Source organism: Tinamus guttatus, unplaced genomic scaffold (genome assembly GCF_059628265.1).
Source record: "Tinamus guttatus ecotype Peru unplaced genomic scaffold, ASM5962826v1 Tinamus_guttatus_pri_ptg000052l, whole genome shotgun sequence".
Taxonomy (NCBI): Eukaryota; Metazoa; Chordata; class Aves; order Tinamiformes; family Tinamidae; genus Tinamus; species Tinamus guttatus.
Window position 1 is genome coordinate 2,037,860 of NW_028288586.1, and position 19,610 is coordinate 2,057,469.

The following is a 19,610-nucleotide window of genomic DNA, read 5'->3' on the forward strand; positions in this document are numbered from 1 at the left end:
TCTCCCCACGTTATCCAAGATAGTCTGTGCTAAAAGAGGGTTACGGAAAAGGTGCTTTCTCGCTCACTGCTTGGGCCTGGAGGCTGCTGAGAGCAGCTTCCCAGCTGAGAGGCTCCTTCTGAAGCAGAGCTGGGCAGTGAAGTTCAGAGCTGATCTGTCTGCTGATGGATTTCTCCACCAGTCAGGTTGTCCATCTTAAAGCTGTCCGCACAGCGAGACCCCCTCACCTTCCCTGTTGAACTCTAGCCGTTATGCTTACAGAAGCATTTTTAATCCAGCAGAGCTGGCCTGAGTTAGGGGCTCCATTTACTATGTTGGAGAACCCTTTTTATTTCGATTCCATGATCACACTCATTGTGTAATCCTTTCATCCTGGCTTTCAGGGATTATGCCTAATCATCTGAGGTAACGGCGAGGGAAGAGCTAGGGCTCCTGAGAGCAGGAGCTTTCTGGTAACACACGTGTTACGCAGTATGCGGAGGAGCCGCATGTGATTTTGCTGCCTCTCAGCTGCTGCTGCATCTGCATGGAGCTACTCGGGGGTCTGCACGCTCTGCTCCTTCCTATGTGAGTCTCCAAAAGGCTTTATTAGGTGTGGAACAACATGTTCTGCAGCGTATGTCTCAATTAATGCATCTGTCACCAATGAGTACAAGGAAGCAATTTTGGGGCAGATCCAGCAAAGCTGTTTTGACAGAACTGGCACCAAACCTGTGTTGGTTTGGTACAACCAACACAACTGAAGTTGCCTGTAGGCAGTCACTGTGCATCACGTCTTGTGCTCTGGGAAGGTGCAGCCTGTTCTGCCCAGGACTGGCTTTGGGTTGCACAGCTTAGTGCTTCAAGATCCCCAGGGCAAAAAGCAGCAAAATTTCTGCCAGAGCCAGCCTGGAAACGGAGGAACCACATGCACACGCTGCTGCATCTAAGTTAAAGAACCCTTCCAGAGCCAGGTTGTCTTTGCTGATTTCCAGCTCCTGTAGTTTCAGTCCAGCCCTGAAAAGTGTTAGAATTGGTATTAAAATTAAGGTTGTCTGATAATTTTCACACTTTTTTGTGTGTGTTACTACATGGTGTGGTAATTTTCCCAGCGGGCAGCAGCCTCCCGTTACTAACTTTTCCTTTTTGTCGTCCTCACTTGGCTCCACTTAATAGATATCATTTGAACTCTTGCCTGCAGGAAAATTTGTCAGATTCAAACGGATGTTTCTACTCTGCTTTCCCATTAGTGACAGAAAAGTTAATTTATTTTTTATAGAATCCCTTTTACAGAATGAGAAATGAGGCAGAGATGGAGGAAGACTATTACTGTAAAGAGTCTGCCTTTTGCAGGTACTTGGGCTAGGTCTTGACCCTGCAGTCATGTGCAGTGTGCATTTTGGTGATTACACATGTGTTTATCAATGCTCAGCATCCATGCACATCTGGCCTCCTGTGTCTCTCTTTGGGCACTACGAAAATAAAAATCTTTAGTTGATTGTTTTTGTGGAAAATGGTTTAAGTGACAATTCAGAAAGATCTAGGGATATCCACTGCAGTCATTCTCTGAATTTATCCAGCTGTCTGCAATGGTATCTTGCTTTCTGTCCTAAAAGTTCCTTCACTTGGTTATGTCTTCCAGTTTATGCCCTAAGTAAAGCCAAGCTTAGGAAAAATAGTCTTCTCTATATACTGCTATGTTCCACTTGCAACATAGAGGTCTCCTGAGTGTTCAAGGATGTAGCAGTTTCAGGGGAAGAAGAGCACCTGATCATATCATTAAATGCAAAATCATCATCTGTAGGAGGGAGGAGGTTGTACAGGCAGAGTTATTTCTGGCTTTTCCTAATACTTATAGCTTTGGAACTTTTGCTACCTGACTATTTTTTTTTTTCAGCACAAGCCTCATGCAGCATGATCAAATTTTTAAGAAGAAAAAGCAGAAGAGGCCATGTCCTTCAGACAGTATCTTACTTCCGTCAGAAGTCTACAGCCTATTTCACTTAAACTTTTAAATGTTTCACAAATTGCAGTGAAAATCACAAATCAATCCAAGCCAGATATCTAAGATAAATTTCCGTCCAATTTGTTAAAGTTTGGCCAAATTAAAAGTCACTGCAGGCAGTTCTTCACGTTTTAAATAACGTCGACTATCAGCTTCCCTGGCAGTATTAAGTGAGAGTCTTGGGTGTTTCAGGCAGGCCAGGGAAGCTGAGAGAAGCGCAGGGGCGGTGGCTGTGCAGCACCGGCAGCGCCTCGAGCCTGCTGCTGCGGGAGCAGAAGTGGCTGGGAGCTTTCCAGACGAGAACTTGATCGTGGAGGATAATCCCTGAGTAAAGCCCTGCCAAGGCACTCTTTCAATCTACTTTCTAACATGCGTGGCTCTAGAGAGCAGAAGCTGAGCAATTGCTGTCTGCTGGCCTTGCGGCTCGGGCTTGGGAATGCACATTCAGGATAAGGGCATTCCCGTTAAGAAGCTCCTAGTGCCTCGCAAACCTGAAGTCATTCCCAGGAAGCCGGTGCTAAGTGCCTTATCATCAGATAACTGCATGAAAGCTAGCAAAGGTAGTTTTTGTTTTTCTTTTCAAGATATGTAGAAACGTGAGGATGTGGAAGAACTAAACAGCAGTGCAAGAATAAATGCTAATACATTTTAGTAGTTGTTCTTTAGGCCTGGTTGTGGGAACATGCGTAAATAACGTGACGTGTAAGTCAGTATCTTAGAAAACCTGACTGTGCTTGCAGAAGGATACACCCTATAAGTACAGTTTGTGTAGAGAAGCATATAAAGCTTTAAACTTGATATAGGTTACTTGTTACCATTAAAACTTTGACATCATCTCTTCAGTGACCCATAGCTACTTGGAGCATGAAAGGATCTTTGTATTTCGGAGCCCAAGCACTCTACATAAACTTTTTGCTTATGCCCTTTTCTGTAGTATTTGTGAATGTGCTAGTAATCGCATAAACGTAGTTCTGTGATCAACTTCTTTTTCTTTTTCTCCCTCAGAATTTTTTGCCAGCCTTTGGGAAAGAGACGTTGCGGACAACAGCAGTCACTCCACAGTTTGGACGAAACATGGATCATGGGGACTTCATTCACTTAAACATTTTAGAAAAGAAAGTTCATAACAACTCTGAGGTTTCAGTTCAGTATTTGTGTTCTCAGCCTTGCATTGTCAACCTGGAAGCAATAGCTTCCTCGGAGTTCAGGACTGGTGTGTCTGTATATAGAAGGAGATGGAAGGACGAGAAGAGCCTTTATGTTAGTAGAACGCGACAAGTCCGTTTGAAATTTCCAAGCATCATGGTTTACAGAGATGATTATATCATCAGGAACTCAATAATAGTGCACAGTGTGATACTCTACGCATGGATTAGTCATGCGTCGGGAAGCAGCTACGATGTCAAGCAGAATGAAAGCTACCAGCGGGCAGTCGCCAGGAATTACACTTTTTTAGAAACAGTCCCACCTTTTAAACGTCCCTATAAAGACCACAAAGTTTGTCTTCAGTGGGGTGCTGACTATCTGTGGACACTCCAAGCAAACAAGATACCTCAGTGCCCCCATGAAAGCGGTATGTGCAGTGTCACTTTATTCTTCTCCAAGAGAACTAATGGTACCCAAATAACATCTTTAAGCTGCTAAAAAGGGCATACCTGCAGCAAATATAATGTCAAATGACTTCCTTCGGTGGCAGAAATTCTAATTTCTCTTCAACTTCATACAAATCACAAGGAAAAAGAACCAGCATCTAGTGAACAAGAAATACATCATTTACAATTTGCTTACACAAAACATTAATTTTAGCACTTCTATAAAAATATTTTTTTATATGTCTTACTGGTTAGCAGAAATACTTTATTTACTGCCATATTTCTATGTTTAAGTATTTTTACATATAAATATAAAGTCTATCTTCTATATCATTCAACCACAGAAATTACTGAAACCCACAATTCTGCTTTCCAGGTTTTCCCAGAGTTCTGCTGATTTTTTTTTTCTATCTGCTTGTCTCTAGGTTTACATCTGCTGATAACCCTTTTTCTTCTCACTATCTATTCAAAGCCAAACCTAGAAGCAAAACATTTTTTTTTCTAACATTTATCTCCTAGGAAATCCATTGAAGGTATTTATGTCAGTTGGTTTCAATACATTGGTATGTAAATACAGTGAGGACAAACAGGGAACCAAGGAAATTATTTCCTTCAGAGGCTTTCCAAAATATCTACTGGAGCCATATAATAAGAATGCTGTGAACACTGTGAAAAATTATCATATACATCATTTAAATACATTATGGATAAAACATACAATATAACAGTAAGTAGGAGGCAATAACATTTTATTTGAGTTATTTTTAAAAATATCTCATATCCATTTGCTTATTCTTTTTAGGAAAGCTGATGATATGTCATGGCCTTGGAGATGTCTTTCCTGTTCCTCTAAGTATTTTAGATTTGAATAATTCGGTCCCTACTTCTAAATAGCAGCTGGGAATGTGCTCCATAACACTTTATTTTTTGTAGATTATTCCTATTAAGACTGTAATGCACTTAGAAACAGCGAGTGAACCTGTGCTAAAGGACTTTTCGATGTTTACATTAATTTTTAATCTATCGTGTGATTCATGTGTTTGACTGTACAAGCATGAGCTGTTAATGGGAGAGGCGCTTGTAAATATTTGTTTTCTGGCAGATTAAGAAAGGTTGCATTTTGCAGATGGTGTCCAGATTCTTAGCTTCATGTATGCATCCAGCGGGGAGAAAACAGGAATTGTGAAGAAATTTGAACGATTTGAAAACAGAGAACTTGAGACAGTCAGGCAACATCAGATTGATTATCCAATGTAAGTATACACAAATTACTGAGGCTGGTTGCAATTAACTATTAAAGGCTGTTGTCTGCACTTAGGCTGCACATCACCAATAGAAAGATTACTAATATGAGAAGTGGCTCAGAAAGAAACTATCTAGGGCTTGTTCTGCTCTCCTTCAGTTTTGGAAGGCGTTAAGCTCAGACTCAAAACAATGCTCGTCTTGGTGCAGAGCTGCACAAGGGAGAGCAGGGGTAGGTGTGACACAGCTGGGTAGTGCTGTTAGCAGGCTAAGTTGGTTTATTTGTGCTGTCGTGGTCAAACTGCTGCTGGCAGTCACGTGGGCTCATGGCTCCCTAGCCTGAGGCCTTCTGCGCTGCAGAGAGCTCTGCATTTCAAACAACCTTTGCAAACTTACTGAGGAACGGGGTTTCCTGCAAGGGCAGGCAGCATGGAGCAGGTTTTCCCTTTAAATACAGTTTATTTATAAACTCTAGTTTATTTTGCAGCAGCAAGCCCTTAGTGGTAGGGTCCCGGCTTAGACAAGCTATCTAGCTTGAGCTTATACTGCATCCTTCTATCATTCCCAAGTAAACAGAGTAAAGCACCTAGCCCTGCACACCCTTCAGTGGTGGAGGAATTGTGCTGGCAGGATCACCTTTCTTCTCTCCCCCTTTCCCACACTGCCGTAACTTTCCGGTCACATTTTGCAACTTTAGAGGAGCAAATAGGCAAATTTCACCCTTCCGGCAGAGGCAGTTACCCCTGGCAATGTTATTAGAGGCAGGAAATGATCACAGGAACTCGTGCCTGCCTGATGGTTTGTGTTTGGCCTGTAGTAACAAGAAGAGAGCTGAAAAAGCTGTGCCAACTAGAACAGATTCCTTAGGAACTAATAGCATTGAGCTGTGCGCTGAAGTCATAAGTACAGAGCAATTTTTAGCTCCTGCCTCCTCGAGTGGCCGTCGGAGAGGTTACACACTGTGCTGCCTTTGGCACACTGGTGCAGTTGCGTTCTGCTTTTGGCATGGAGGTGCCGCAGGTTTGGATGGGAATATATAGCATGAATTTATACGGCTTTTTCCATGCTCCCTACCTCTTGTCTTAAGGTTGTCTCTTAAGGCAGTCTTAGCATGGAGCGTTGCCAGTGCATGGTGGCTGTGGACGGCCTCAGATAGCTTGTCGTGGAGCAGGGGAAGGAGAGCACAAACCTCCTCACAGGTTTTTCCGTCAGCTGTCCGGAGTGATTGGCGGCTGCCCATTGCACCAAAAGGCAGACAGAAGCAGATGCATCAAACCAATGTTACTTATTTGACTTCAGTTGGATATTTAGTTGACTAAAAAGATCCCTCTCAAGCTTTTCAATACAGATTTTACTTTGTCAGTTAACGTGGCAGATGAGCTTAAATGTGATGAAACTGGAGACAGATGGCTGCCATTTGAGGTAGGTGCCCATGGACGCTCTGCAGCAGGGTTAGTGCAAGGTCTTTCACGCTCTATACAGCCTTCTGCAGCATTGGAAAATGTAAAATCCGTCAGAATTGTCCCAAACTCGTTGTCCACAGAAATATGTCCAGAACAGTCATGCACTCAGACTGGCAGTCAAGGATTAAATGGATACCACAGTGTTTAATCTTGTTGTATTGCCAAGGTGGAAGAGGGGAGGGGTGATATACAAACATAATTAGTATTTCTGTAAGCACAGTGTTTGCCTGTAGATTATAATGCTCTATTTACAAGTGATCATGATTTACAAAGCCTTCTACCTCACCCACATGCTGCCTGCAAAGGATATGGTATTGTTAGCTATAGAAGGTGTTGACTATATTAGGGAAAAGTTCACCACGCTCACATTTTTCTTAAGTGGAAAACAGCTGTTAGGCTTTCAGACCTTAATTGTTTTCATTTAGGTAAAAACACACGGTTCTGTATGTTTTGTAACTTTTCTGAAGGGGAAACAAGGCAAGCTGACCCAACTCAAGCTCTTATAAACAAATTCTTTTCTTACTTGAAGGAGATGTCACTGGTATTTTGTATTCCCACTAAAAGTCAGTAAGAAAGATAACTTCTCTATCAGGAGATGATAGTAATTTTAATACTTTGGTTATAGCCCACTGGAGTTAGGATTTTCAAAAGCATTCAGTATTGTCCTAACTTTGCTGTTACAGAAGTAAGCACTCACATTCCTGTTAACAGCACTAGAAGCGGTTCTAGGCTGGCACAGAGGAACTCCTTAAAATCAAGTACTGTGGTTTAAATTCTGCTTTTAGTGCGTCAGAAAATCTGTTTTGTAACATCTTCAAAGCTACTAAAATCACTCCAGCTTTGTATAGAATTTGCTCTATAGATAGCATTGGTTTGGTGTTTGGTTTGGTTAAAGCCAGTAAAATCACTCCAGCTTTGTACAGAATTTGCCCTATAGATAGCATTTGGTTTGGTTTTTATTCACCACAACTTAAGAGTTTGTACAGGCTCCACCTTTATGTATCCTTTAACTCTGCAGCAGCTGTTCATATCTCTACTACCCAGAGGCTGGTTTCATTTTTAACTGCCTTTTCCGAGCACATTTCCACTTGTTGGCATTTAGTGGAGAAGTGATACCTTAGTTTTCACAGGTTTCCACCCTTGACATTACAAGAACATCCATTTGAGGATTTTGTCCTGGAGTCTGATTGCGTGAGGGTAACTCGCAGTTATCATAGTTGGTTTTTCAGTTCCCTGTTGATGTGGGATCTGGCCAGAGCTCCAGTCCACCATTCTGGCATTGATTCAGGTCACACTCCCTTCCTCTCCTCTTGGGCTGGTACCACAGAAGTGCACAGGTAAAAGGAGGTCACAGATCCCCAGATCTTAGGTACTTTTGTTCTGCAGATTTTTACTGTATAGGATGTGTCCTGTCCTGAAGATTACATGTTGGTAAGAGGCTTGCTGAGTTAGTGGAATGGATGCTTTTCAAATTACAGAGGTTTTTAAAACCTAAAGGAGATCAGGAACAGACTGATTATTTCTCTTTCCTCACACAGGTTCACTGTTTCAATCTGGCTCTATTTAGTGCATTACTGTGAAATGGATTTGTGTGGGATACTCTATTTTATTGATCCGAAAGAAATGTATAGTACTCCTGCTGTATTTCTAAATGAGGAAGGTAAGTGATATTGTAAAAGGCCTTCTGATGGGGACTAATGTAATCCGTATAGATCTATGTCTAAGAGCAACATTTAAAATGCATTATCAGACTCATCACTTGTGAAATGCTTCTTTTTGTCCAGTATGTCTGAAAAGGAAAGAAGCTACTATATTAATAGAGTACCACTGAAAAATGGTTGCATAAGCATGTAATCTTGGCTAATTTTTAGAAATGGGTAATCGCTTTTCTGTTTTGTTATTCAAGAGCAATCTGTGCCAGCAGGAGGGTGGACTGAATCTTGTAGGTCAGGAATATTCACTGGAATTGAGCAGTCTTATCTTGACAGTGTTCATGAATATTGTAATATTGTGCCTAGTTCTTAATTTCCTAAAGAAAATTTGGAATAGCCTCAGAGAAAGTCCAAAAAGTCCAAATTCTTTCCTATAGTGTGATGTTCAGGAAGCTGTCTAATTCCCTGATCCAAAAACAGGTTGAAAGGCAGTTGGTTATTTAACAAGACATTAAATTTTTTCCCCTTTCAAAAGTTTCACTACTAATCTGCTCCTTTCTGTTATTTTTACTGTTTCTGTTTTCTCTGTTGTGTTACTGGTCCAGATAATTAATAAAAACTAAATTCAGTTGGCCTAGGGCTGTGATACCTTTTCCTTTATTGGTATTGCTTCAATGAAAATACAGCACGTTTCCCTGTGGTTCTCTTTGAGTGGATCAATTGCTTGGCGAGTCCCCAGATCTACCCATTCTTAATGTCGGTGTTTCTGTGGACTTTTATTTCCTTTTTTTCTTCACCTTGTTGTTTCCTTCTCAGGTTATGTCCATATTCAGATGCACCTCGTTAGAGGAGATGATCTCGCAGTGAAAACCAGCTTCAGCCTTCCCCTGAGACAGTGGTTTCGACTGGATCTCTCCTTTAAGGGCGGACAGGTATGTATGCTACTGGTCTGATGGAATAAGACTGAGATTTGTTTAACAACTCTGTATTGCAATTACTTTTGCCTTTTATTTATCCTTTTTTTTTCTCTCAATTTCTTTCTCCTTGAAGATAATCGAGTTTATTTCCTTTTGCATCATAAAAATAATTCCTAATTAATCAGCAGAAGAGCTGTAACAAATTGAAAGTTTGAGGTAGAAGACAGATAAAGCTGAAACAGAACAGTGTAGTCTGAACTACTGCCATTCCTTTTGTACCCCACCTATTATTTAAACAGGTAAACGGTGAAACAGAGCTAAAGTTCCATAGAGCAGACTTGTCTTGCAAGAAAATCAGGTAGATATGAACGAGAAAAAGAGCACATGGATTGATGCCCAGCTTCAGGTGCAAATGTAATTGCTGCTGTCAATGTTGACCTAAGGTATATTAGTGCCTTCTTGTTGGGAATTTGATGATTGTTTGTAAGACTAAATTAAAAAAAAATATATTCTTCAGTCAGAGGGTAGAATGAATTTATTCAGGTATGAGGAAAAACCTACAGTTAAATAATTTGCACTTGTGGATGAAATAAGGCAGCCACCAGGAGCTTAATCAACATTCGTGGAAAGAAGAGGAAGCAGAGCAAAACTAAAACATATTCTGATACCTAGAGCCATTCCCTGGGACAGAGGAGGCTGTGGTTCAGTTCCATCTTATTGTCATCTCTTTCTGGAGCAAGTTATTAAATCCCCAAAAGGTACACAAATATCTCCTCATTTAGGCTCTTATTTCCCTGTCAGCCACTATATACATTTAGAGCAGCGTGTCCTTAGGCAAAGCGCATGAATTGGGGAAGGCTGAGAACTGAGGCATCAGGGAATGGAGAGTCAGACCTTATGAGCATTTAAAGATGCAGATGGATTCCCAAAAGTACCCAGGTACACCAAATAATTTTGCAGGATGCTTTTGAAAGCACCAACGTGTCTGAAAATCCGGTCTTAGTTTCTTTTTCAGGAATGCAAATATCTTCAACCATTCTGCGATTGGAAATCTACCTAATGCATCTCTCGTAGGAGTTCAACCCAGACGTTTTAAAGTTATGGTGCATTATTTTAACCTCAATGTTTCACCTACTGTTCTTTGCATCTCTCGTAGGAGTTCAACCCAGACGTTTTAAAGTTATGGTGCATTATTTTAACCTCAATGTTTCACCTACCGTTCTTGTAAGCTACTGCTTTTTGAGGAAGCTGATATAAGCAGAACTCTCTTTTGCACTTTGGAGCAGTGAAAGTTTCAGCAAAATAGTAATGTCTTGTACCTGAACACAGGAATTACGTAGCTGAAGTAGGCAACATCTGTGCTATTTTTGCTCTTTTCCTTTTCTCACTATTGGCCAGAACAAATCAGTGCCAATGCTCAACACAGAAGAGAAGAGAAAATTCTGAGTTGTGTGTCTTAAACAACCTTATTTGTAATATTTAATCTACTATAATTATTATTTTATTCTTTTAGATAGAAGTAAGCAGTGTTGGGAAGAATTTGAAGAGACATCATCATCAGTCTTTCATGTAAGCAGAATTTTTCCCTTTGCCAAGTGTTATGTGTGTGTGTGTTCAGATGTGAAGATTGTGATGGGGAGGATACACGTTTTTACCTGAGATTATAAATGGCTGTGAAAATGTCAGTGCTGTCTTTCTGCTCCTGCACACATTTCTGTGTTTATTTTGAGCTAGATCTGAACATTTCCGTTAATAATATGAGTTATTCGGTATTGCACAATCCAGTACCAGAGTCTGACCCAATTCCCCACTAACACTGTGGTCAGGAGCATTGGGATCAGTCTTTGAATGAAATCCTGGCTGCACCAAAGTCAAGGGAAGTTTTGCTATCATGAAGGAGCATCATTTTACCACTGAAATTACCAGCTTTGGTAAGGTAGATTGCAAAATCTCCTTTGATTTTTGCTGGTATAATCCTCATACCTCTCTTGTCAAGAGGTTTTCATTTTGTTATTCTTGCTCTAACTTTCATTCTAAGCAAATGAATCATATGCCAATAAATAAATAAATAAAAAGCAGATCCTATATAATTCTCTTTAACTTAAGATTGTCTCTTGTATAAATAATTAGAAAAAGCTTTTCATAAATTGCGTGGCAGATTTCAGTGTTGTTCTTTCTCTTCCCCATTGTGGTTTACAGACTAGAAACTAAATATTCAGCTAGAACTTTCATGCTGTTTTTAGAGAGAAATGCAGAAGGAGGGGAAATTGAAATCTTTGAGGTTGTTTAATGAAGCTTAAAACTTCACCTGCAGTGTCAGCAAAAGAAAACACCCTGATGTTTTAATGTTTGTAATAAGGCATTTCTTAAATCTACTCCAGACCTTCCCGTATTAGATTGCAGGAGGACTGGGAGAGTGAACAGGTGGGGGAAAAAAAAAAAGATGCTGGCAGTGGACTTAAGATTGTCAATGATGAAAGCTATGAAATATAAATTTATTTTTGTATCATAGTACCTCCTGACAGCTCATTTGTTTCTCTCTTATGTTAAGTTTTAGGGAAGATTTCTATTATGATGACACTGCTGGATATTTTGTTCTTGGAGGCAGTGGATATGCAAATGGTATTGAAGCATTCTTTGGTCCTGTGAAATACTATCGTCTGAACGTGCTGGAAACAGAACAGGTAAACAAAAGCAGTATTTGACAGTGCTTAAGTGTTACCAGCCAGCTCTGGTTTTCTTTTACTCAGGGAAATTTCACTGGGCTCTTAAGAGTATTCAATGCAGACACAGGAGCTTCTTGTTTACTGAAGCTCTTAGCAAGTAATAAACTTGGTATCAAGCATAATAGAACTTGGGAATGTACAAGCCATGTATGAGCATTTTCCGCTGAAATCTAGGAAAGTTAGGTACTGCCTTAAATGCTGAAAGACAAGACTTCTCGAAGTGGATGTGAAAGCAGTGTTCCTGAATCTGCATGTAAATAAGGACTTACATTTCAGTAATGTTCAGTTTCTCAGAGTCTTTGCTGATGCAGTATTGAAGTTTAATTTGTGGTTTTATTGAAACCAGTAGCAAAAGCCCCATAGGCTTGACTGAGTTTGGAAATTCATCTGCTGTATCTTGGGCTATGCTGGCTCTCTAAGGCCATGGTTTGTTGTGATCAGCGTCAGATTATCTGGCACATGAACAAAATACATCTTTGTTGTGAGCAATCTCTTTCCTGAGAAATAGCAAGTTTGTCAGGAACAACAACAACAGAGTACTTGTCGTTTATCTGGTATTGTGTTTGTCTAGATTTTGAACCCTCTTTATGACAAAGAAGCAACGGAACAAATTGAGCTCTACTATGAGAGATGTATGGATGTTCAGGAAATAGTGTCTGAGTACAGAGACATTGTGAGTCAAGGGCAAGCTGTCCAAAAGGGCTGTAAGTATCTATCTGTGAGATGTGTGTTTTAAACTGTCGTCTTTGCAGGCCTTTTTCCTTTTCTTCTACCAGAGGCTGGATAGTGATTATCAAAAGTAAACCTAAATCTGACTATACACATAAAAATAAAATTTAAAAGAAAAGTAGTTTTAAGGGGCTTAATCTCACTACTGTTGGCCAGCAGTGTTTTTCTGTTCCTGCAAAAACTTTTGTGCCATAAAATATAAATTTAAATCATGTTCTTGGTATACCTCCTGTAGAAGGACAGGCACATAAAGGGAAAAAAATATTTTCAAGCTTAAATATAAATCTGCTACATTTACTTTCCTCTGCCTAATTCCCAAATGACCAAAAAGCATATATATTTTAAGTCCTTCCCCACAACTGTACATAGTTTGCTAGAGTCTCTCTTCTACAGTTGTCTGATGGAAAGTAATTGACAAGTTTATACTGAAGCAAATGCTTTATTTAATGAAGGAATTTAAGTGCGTGCTGAACATGAGTTTGTTTCCAATTAGATTTTGATTACTTTCACTGTGGGAAGATTATGGAATAGAATGTTCTTCTATGCGACCTGTGCTAGCTATATCAGTTTTTACACTGCATTCTGTGAAAGATATGCCTAAGCTGTTTTGACCATGAATTTAAAAAAAAAATCCTAAAAACATTTTTTTTTTCTACTAGAAGTTTGTTTTAAAGACCAATCATGCCAGTTTTCAGGTCTTAAATACTTCATTTTTCTCTAGGTGTCTACGAAAACTATTATTCCGAGCTAATTCACAAATATGGAGAGAAGTCCAAATGTGAGGCCTTCATGTGGGGAAAAGAACTCAGGGAAAAATACCACAGTTTGTTCAAACTCTTGCAAGAAATGGATTTCAGCTCACAAGATGGTAATCATATTTTATCTTACTGTTCTGAAATAACTTCACAATACATGTCATATGTGTTGGCATGCTTTGACTTTGGTTTGCAGACTTTTCATATCATTTAATTTAGCAAAGAAGTGTCATGTAGCTTACATGTTGCATTGTAAATGGGGATGACTTTAGAAGTAGAAGGCATAAATAGAGATATAATTATGCTTGTAGTGGTTAGTTACTTCGAGATAGCCCTCCTGATTTGATTCACTGTTCCTATTCAGTAATTCCTTGCATCTTGGAATTTCAGCAGCCTGCATTGAAAATGCTGTTCGGCTTGAGAAAGAATAGCAAAATCTGACTTGGTAAAGTTGAATTAAGCAGGGGAGATAAATTCCTGATTTAAACGCTTGCAATAACTGTGCATCCTATGTTGCATTTCTAGTATTAGAAGATGAAAATGATGCGGTTCTAGAAGTTGGCTGGCGGATATTTGAGAAGGCCGCAAAGCGTCTATCCAGCGCGGATGGCTTAAGCAATGCGGGCTCCTTTATCCCTCTCTTGCTGGATTCCAGTTGCTGTGGATACCACAAAGCTTCCTATTTCCTTGCAGTTATATTTGAAACAGGGCTAGGTGTGCCTGTGGATCGTACAAAGGTAGTATACTTGATACATTTGGTTATGTCTCTGGAATTAATTATTTCTTAAAGGCAGTTTATAAAAAGGGGTGAATTTAAACTCACTAAAATGAAAAAAAATTAAAAAGCGGAAATGGCTTTTCTTGCCTCATCTGATCATCAGATCCCTTTTCAGGCTGCAGCTGAAGGAACTTCCCAGTATGGCTGCTTCTAAATTGCCCAATGATACTGAAGTGTTTATGGCAGGAGTCTTTCTCCTGTTGATCCAGAACAAGCAAACAAATGGATTAGTGAGATCCAGAGAAGGTGGTGAAGTGAACAGCATGGAACATATGGCTTTTCCCAGTCCCCGAGAAGACAGAATGAGGGAGTGGCCCTTGAGTCACCCAAAGTTACTCACAGATGGGTCTCTCTTAAGGAGATTCTCCTAAAGTGAACAGGTTGCATGATACTGCTGTGAAAGAAGTCCCATGGCATATTGTGCAAAAATGTGTCACTGAGAACATGGTCAATTACTTAGAATTGCCCAAATAAGAGTGCTTAGGGAGTTACTGCATAGACCTGACAACTGGCCTTGTGAGTGCTGCCAGTCCATTGCAGTCCAAAATCTTACTGAGTCCTTAAATCTCTGCTTTTAAAAAGATTAATTATGTTACTAAGTACGGTGACTTCTGAAGCCACCTGGATTGCTCGTAGCTGTCTCAGATAGGACAGGAAGCACCTTCGTGTTTTTGGAAAAAATGTTTTAGGAGAAAATTGACCCTGGTTCAGATGAAGAGCTACACAGCATGTGAACTTTAGAATTTTCAGGTAGATTGCAAAGAACAGAAATATTTGTATGTGTTGACCTGCAGTGTCAAAGAAAGGGGAAATGCCTTTGTCCCTGGAAGAGGGTGACTCTATGAGCAGGTGTGCTTGTATCAAAGAGTATGCACATAACGCAGTGATACAGAGGCATGAAAACTTGCTGCATGCTTGGTGGCAGCGTAAGGGCAATACCTGAAAAGTAATTAAGTAATTAGAGAGTTTAGTTTTTCTTACAAAGCTTTCTGTATGTATAGCAGGCTTGAGGGCTATGAGGAATTCTGCTTCTGTGTTTACATGTTATAGCTAGTACAGCACGTGTTAATAGGAGCACTCTTATCTTTGTATACAGCCTTTAAATTCCTGCCATAATGGTAAACTTGTTGAAAGAATTCACTGTTTTTTATGTCTGCTGCTTCTTCCTAGGGACTGCTCTATAGTTTGGTTGGTGCTCAGGGGGATGAGAGGCTTTCAGTGATGAATCTTGGCTACAAACATTACCAAGGCATTAATAACTATCCCCTTGACCTGGAGCTCTCGTATGCTTATTACAGTAACATTGCGATAAAGACATCCTTGGATCAACACACAATAACGGGGGAACAGGTAAAAGAGTTTAAAGTGTACCTGAATTTCTCTGTGCAAATGACTTTTCATATGCTAATATTAATCATGTAGATGGAACATTTCCTTCTTCATGGTGATTTACACACATTAACTCATCCTTACAAAATCCCCCAAATTATGTGCAAGTATCATTAATTCACTTTATTGGAAGGGGCAATCCACATCAAAGCTAGGCTTAAATCTCCCCCACATGCCTATCTTTCAGTAAAATCTAAGTCTTGTTTTTGAACCCTAATTCCTTGCCTACTTTCTTTTTAATTAATTTAAATGGACATGATTTTTGTCCAGTTTACTGTTTCAATAACAAAACTTCATGAAGTTTGAGTGAAAGGTGGGTTGTCCTCTCCCTATACAAGTTTTTTCTATAATCAAATATAGAAGATTTGGCTGTTTAATATCTATTTAAGGAGATAAAGTTGACAGCAAAATCTTTTCAGAACTAGCTGCTGAATATGAGACAACATGGCCTTGTCCTTAAAAATACTTAACAATGTAGGCCAGTACTAGAATGCAGGTCTATTGGGAAGAATTATTATTGATTATTGTAGTAGAAAAAAAAAAAAAAGGATTTTAACTGAAAACTGACATAGAGTCACCTAGATTAGAATGCTGTGTCTTACAGCAGTGTTGATCCTGAGCCTTCCTCACCTCAGTTACAGGGCTGTAGCAGAGTCATGTTAGGAACTGGCTTTTCGCCATGATTTTTCCCTCTGTACATCCTGAAAAGCTGGCTGCGTTAGGTTCTCGATGCTTTCCTGTTGCTTGAGGGATTGTGGTGCTTTTGCAGTCTCTGTTGGCTACAGGAATTTTGTAAACTGTGAGTCTCCAAATATTCCGTGGGTTCAGTTCTCAAAGCTGTTTTCTCTTGAGAAATTTGCAAAGACTGTATGTACAGTTAGTTATCCTTCTCTCCTTCTTCTCTGATATTTTTTCCTCTCTCATAAGTACAACTCCTTTCCTCTTTCAAAGTGTGACTCCAACTGCCCGTTTTTGGGGTGTCTATGATGTCTGAAGCCTGAAGTCACTTTTTTTTTTTTTTTTTTTAATGAGCTCCTCCAAATCCTGGTGATGAAAATGAGCATCTTGCCTTTATGTGTCTTATGTGTCTCCATATCATTCCTCCTTTTTATTTTCTCCCTTCTTTATCTTCTTTTTCTAAAGCAAATTGTACATCTCAGGAAAAAATAATGCCTTGTGGTGCTTGAGAGAAAGAGTCCTAAATAAGTCAGATTCCTTTGCTGCCATAATTCTCATTCCTAGGAGCAGTTTGGCTGGTTATCCTGGGAGTCGCTGTGAGAAGGCAGAGTGACAGGAATGGGAGCCTTGTTTAGGAAGACTCGTCTGTATGCCAGGCTGCTGCACAAGCTCTTGAGAGATAGAAGGGGACAATGTGAATGATCTGCCTGAAAACACAGCAAAAGGTTTTACACTGGGTGTAGTGCCCTGGGCATCAAAGGGACAGTGAGAATTTTAAAACCAAGACTAGAGCACAAGTGTTTTAAGGGTAAGGCAACATTTTCATTGGTTGGCAGGTGTATGAATTCATTGTGTCCTTCTGTTCACCTCCTTCTTAGGCATTTGTTGAAACTGTGAGGCTGATGGATGATGAACTGCTGAAAGCTCAGACAAAAGAAAATGGTGATGTCTTTATGTGGTTAAAACATGAAGCAACAAGAGGAAATGCAGCTGCACAGGTACAAAGCTAGACACTTCCCCTTCTTCTTTTCACATGCACACTGTGTATGTACATCTGCAGAGCACTGGGGCAGACCTGCTTGCCCTTATCCTGCTCAGAATTAGATGTTGTCTGTGAGCTTAGTTCCCGTGTTTCTGCCTCACAGTGTCCAGTGACCGTGAAAACAGCCATAAGAATGATGCAAGGCAAAAAGGAAAGAGTGATCAAGACTCAGTATTGCAGCCACCCTCTCTGACCTCTGATGTGTGTTTGTCACTGTGCAGTTGCTTCTGCTGGTCTCAGACTGGCATCATATGTTGTAATACTGAGGCATTAGCTTGCATTTGCTGGTGCCTTTACCATTTTCTTCTGCACTTAAATGAAGGCAGACTTTCATAGTATTAACACCTGCAAAAGCCAAGCCTGCCGTAGGCCTATTGTGAATACACCGTTTTGTCAGTACACCAGTCATTTCACCACTGGAAACCCTCTCTGAAGTTTATTGATAGCCCATGCTTTTAAAAGTGTCTAGAAAATGAAACTTTCTTCACATATCTAAAATCCACTTAAGCCTGCAAAAATTTGCTCCTTGGGTTCCAGGCTCAATGCTGATATATCTCACACGGGTATTCACCCTGTTTTCTTTTAGCAACGATTGGCTCAGATGCTGTTTTGGGGCCAACAGGGTGTCGCAAAAAATCCTGAAGCAGCAATAGAATGGTATGAAAAGGGTGCAATAGAAACAGAAGATCCAGTCTTAATATATGATTATGCCATTGTGTTATTTAAGGTAAGTCATGTTTCATGTTTTCACTTCAAAATATCATTCCCTTGAGTAAAAAATGTGTCGTTGCAGATAAATTGTAAATGTTTTGCATATATGAACATTCTTAATTTATCTGCAGTGACACATTGTGAGAACATGCAAAATGCTTTTAAATTAGCTCTGAAAATCGCTCAATAATTATGAATCTAATATTAATTTTGTCCAGATACGCAAGAAAAAAATTAAAAAATAAGAGTAAGTTTAAAACAATTAAGTCATTTTATTCTTAGACAGATTCAGGATCAAAATCCAATGGAAATCCTGGACCCAATTTTTTCCTAGTTGCTTGGCAGCCCCAAAGATCTAACCTGCAAGTAGGCATAGGTGTAGGTGTAGAGATGCAGGTGGAAGTTAAATTTTCTCAGAATGTCCTTTCTTAGATATCTAAGCACACATTTTGTTTGAGTGGGAATTAACAGTCTCCCCGTGCAGCTGAGCCTTCTGAACTAGCAACAGATTTCACAGGTTAACCTTGCAAAGTGTATCAGCTAAGCAGTGTGGCCCATAAGGCTACAGAGTAAAGATGTCAGTAAAGCCTTGTTAAATGTTCACCTTATTGCTTTACCAGTGGAGGGCTCTTCTATACAAAACACTTGCTCAAGTTTTGCTTCTTTTATTTTTGAGCATCCCTGGCAGTGAGGTGATTCTCCCTGGTCTGTCTGATTTGTGTCTGCAACCTTTTTATCTGAATGTCATCAGCATTACATCTATGTATGTCCTCTAGAGACACCTCAACAGCTTTTTCAGGAAAGCTGAGAGCTCTTATCCACTGACAACTCGTGAACAGTCTGTAAAGCTGTTGGTACTAGTCATTCTTCCTTAACTACGGAAACTTAAAGAAATATCATGTTATTTACCCATAAAAATTGTATGTGTCAGTGAAATTGCTTTTTCAGAAAATGAAGCTAAATGATAAATGATCATTGAGCTTGTGTAAAGCCGTGAAGGAGTGATTGGTACAAAGCCACTTTTTTACTGTAACTCTTTAGAGCTGAGTAAATCCTAGTAAATATTTGGCTCAGTGTAAAGATGCGTTTTGAGTGATTATATGTGACTTTATATCAGCTTGTATTCTGTATTTATAAACTGTGGTTGTTTCACCTATCCATTTCCTAGGGTCAAGGTGTGAAAAAGAACATAAAACTTGCTTTAGAATTGATGAAGAAAGCAGCAGCCAAGGTAAAATATAAATAAATATTTGATCATAATCATTCTTTAGCTTTTGCCAGTTATAATGCACCCTGATACATATAAAATACATAGTATCATAGTTGTGTGCCAACAGTGAAGTCCCCTGTCTTCACTGGGACTGATAGGTCACTCCACCTAGAATTATGCCTTCTTACAGCTGACTCATCCAGGTGCATGCTGGTGATCAGCAGAAGACTGCACTCTGTCTCTCCCCTTACCCTCTGTACTTCAAGGGGAAGACACAGATGACCACAGAACCTTTTACTTTTTTTTCCAGGATTGGGGATAACACTGAGGGGCATAACAGAGGAAAGGAGGCTCACTCCATTTAATAATTAAGTACAGTTTAATAAGCCAAGCCAGAGCTTGCCTTGTATAATACCATAACCATACCTAGGCCTCAGATAATCTAGATACCTAGACCTCCAGCTCTCAACCCAGAGCTAATTAAAATACTGACAATGTCCACAGGGCTTTGCTAATAACCCAATAGAAATCTGAATACAGACAGGGACAAGAGTCTAAAGATGCTAGAGATGCATTTCAGGGTGGAACCATTCCCTAAGGAACAGCCTGACAGACTCTGAGGGAATCTCTTCGCTGTCCGTAGCCTGGAGGGTGTTTGCTCTCAGCATGAGGCCTGAAGGAAGGAAAACAAAGAAGTCAGCAGGCTTTTGTATGCCAAATCCCAGATGAGTGGAATTTTGCC

The 19,610-nt window shown here is 39.9% G+C and overlaps 1 protein-coding gene across 2 annotated transcripts in view; it reads left to right on the plus strand.

The window, feature by feature from the left end:
- Nucleotides 1-2,958: 2,958 nt before the first annotated feature.
- SEL1L3 (SEL1L family member 3) overlaps nucleotides 2,959-19,610 on the plus strand; it is a 28,169-nt gene continuing 11,517 nt past the window's right edge. Inside the window, exons 1-13 of one of the 2 annotated variants that reach the window (XM_088539938.1) lie at nucleotides 2,959-3,557; nucleotides 4,703-4,829; nucleotides 7,820-7,941; nucleotides 8,750-8,865; nucleotides 10,364-10,419; nucleotides 11,402-11,534; nucleotides 12,148-12,280; nucleotides 13,027-13,173; nucleotides 13,586-13,797; nucleotides 15,009-15,188; nucleotides 16,784-16,903; nucleotides 17,534-17,674; nucleotides 18,827-18,889. In XM_088539938.1, coding sequence (XP_088396064.1) covers nucleotides 3,059-3,557; nucleotides 4,703-4,829; nucleotides 7,820-7,941; nucleotides 8,750-8,865; nucleotides 10,364-10,419; nucleotides 11,402-11,534; nucleotides 12,148-12,280; nucleotides 13,027-13,173; nucleotides 13,586-13,797; nucleotides 15,009-15,188; nucleotides 16,784-16,903; nucleotides 17,534-17,674; nucleotides 18,827-18,889 — 2,049 coding nt within the window. In that variant the 5' untranslated portion in view covers nucleotides 2,959-3,058. Of the gene's footprint in view, nucleotides 3,558-4,678; nucleotides 4,830-7,819; nucleotides 7,942-8,749; nucleotides 8,866-10,363; nucleotides 10,420-11,401; nucleotides 11,535-12,147; nucleotides 12,281-13,026; nucleotides 13,174-13,585; nucleotides 13,798-15,008; nucleotides 15,189-16,783; nucleotides 16,904-17,533; nucleotides 17,675-18,826; nucleotides 18,890-19,610 lie in introns of both variants that reach the window. The other variant, XM_088539939.1, reaches the window with a different exon arrangement.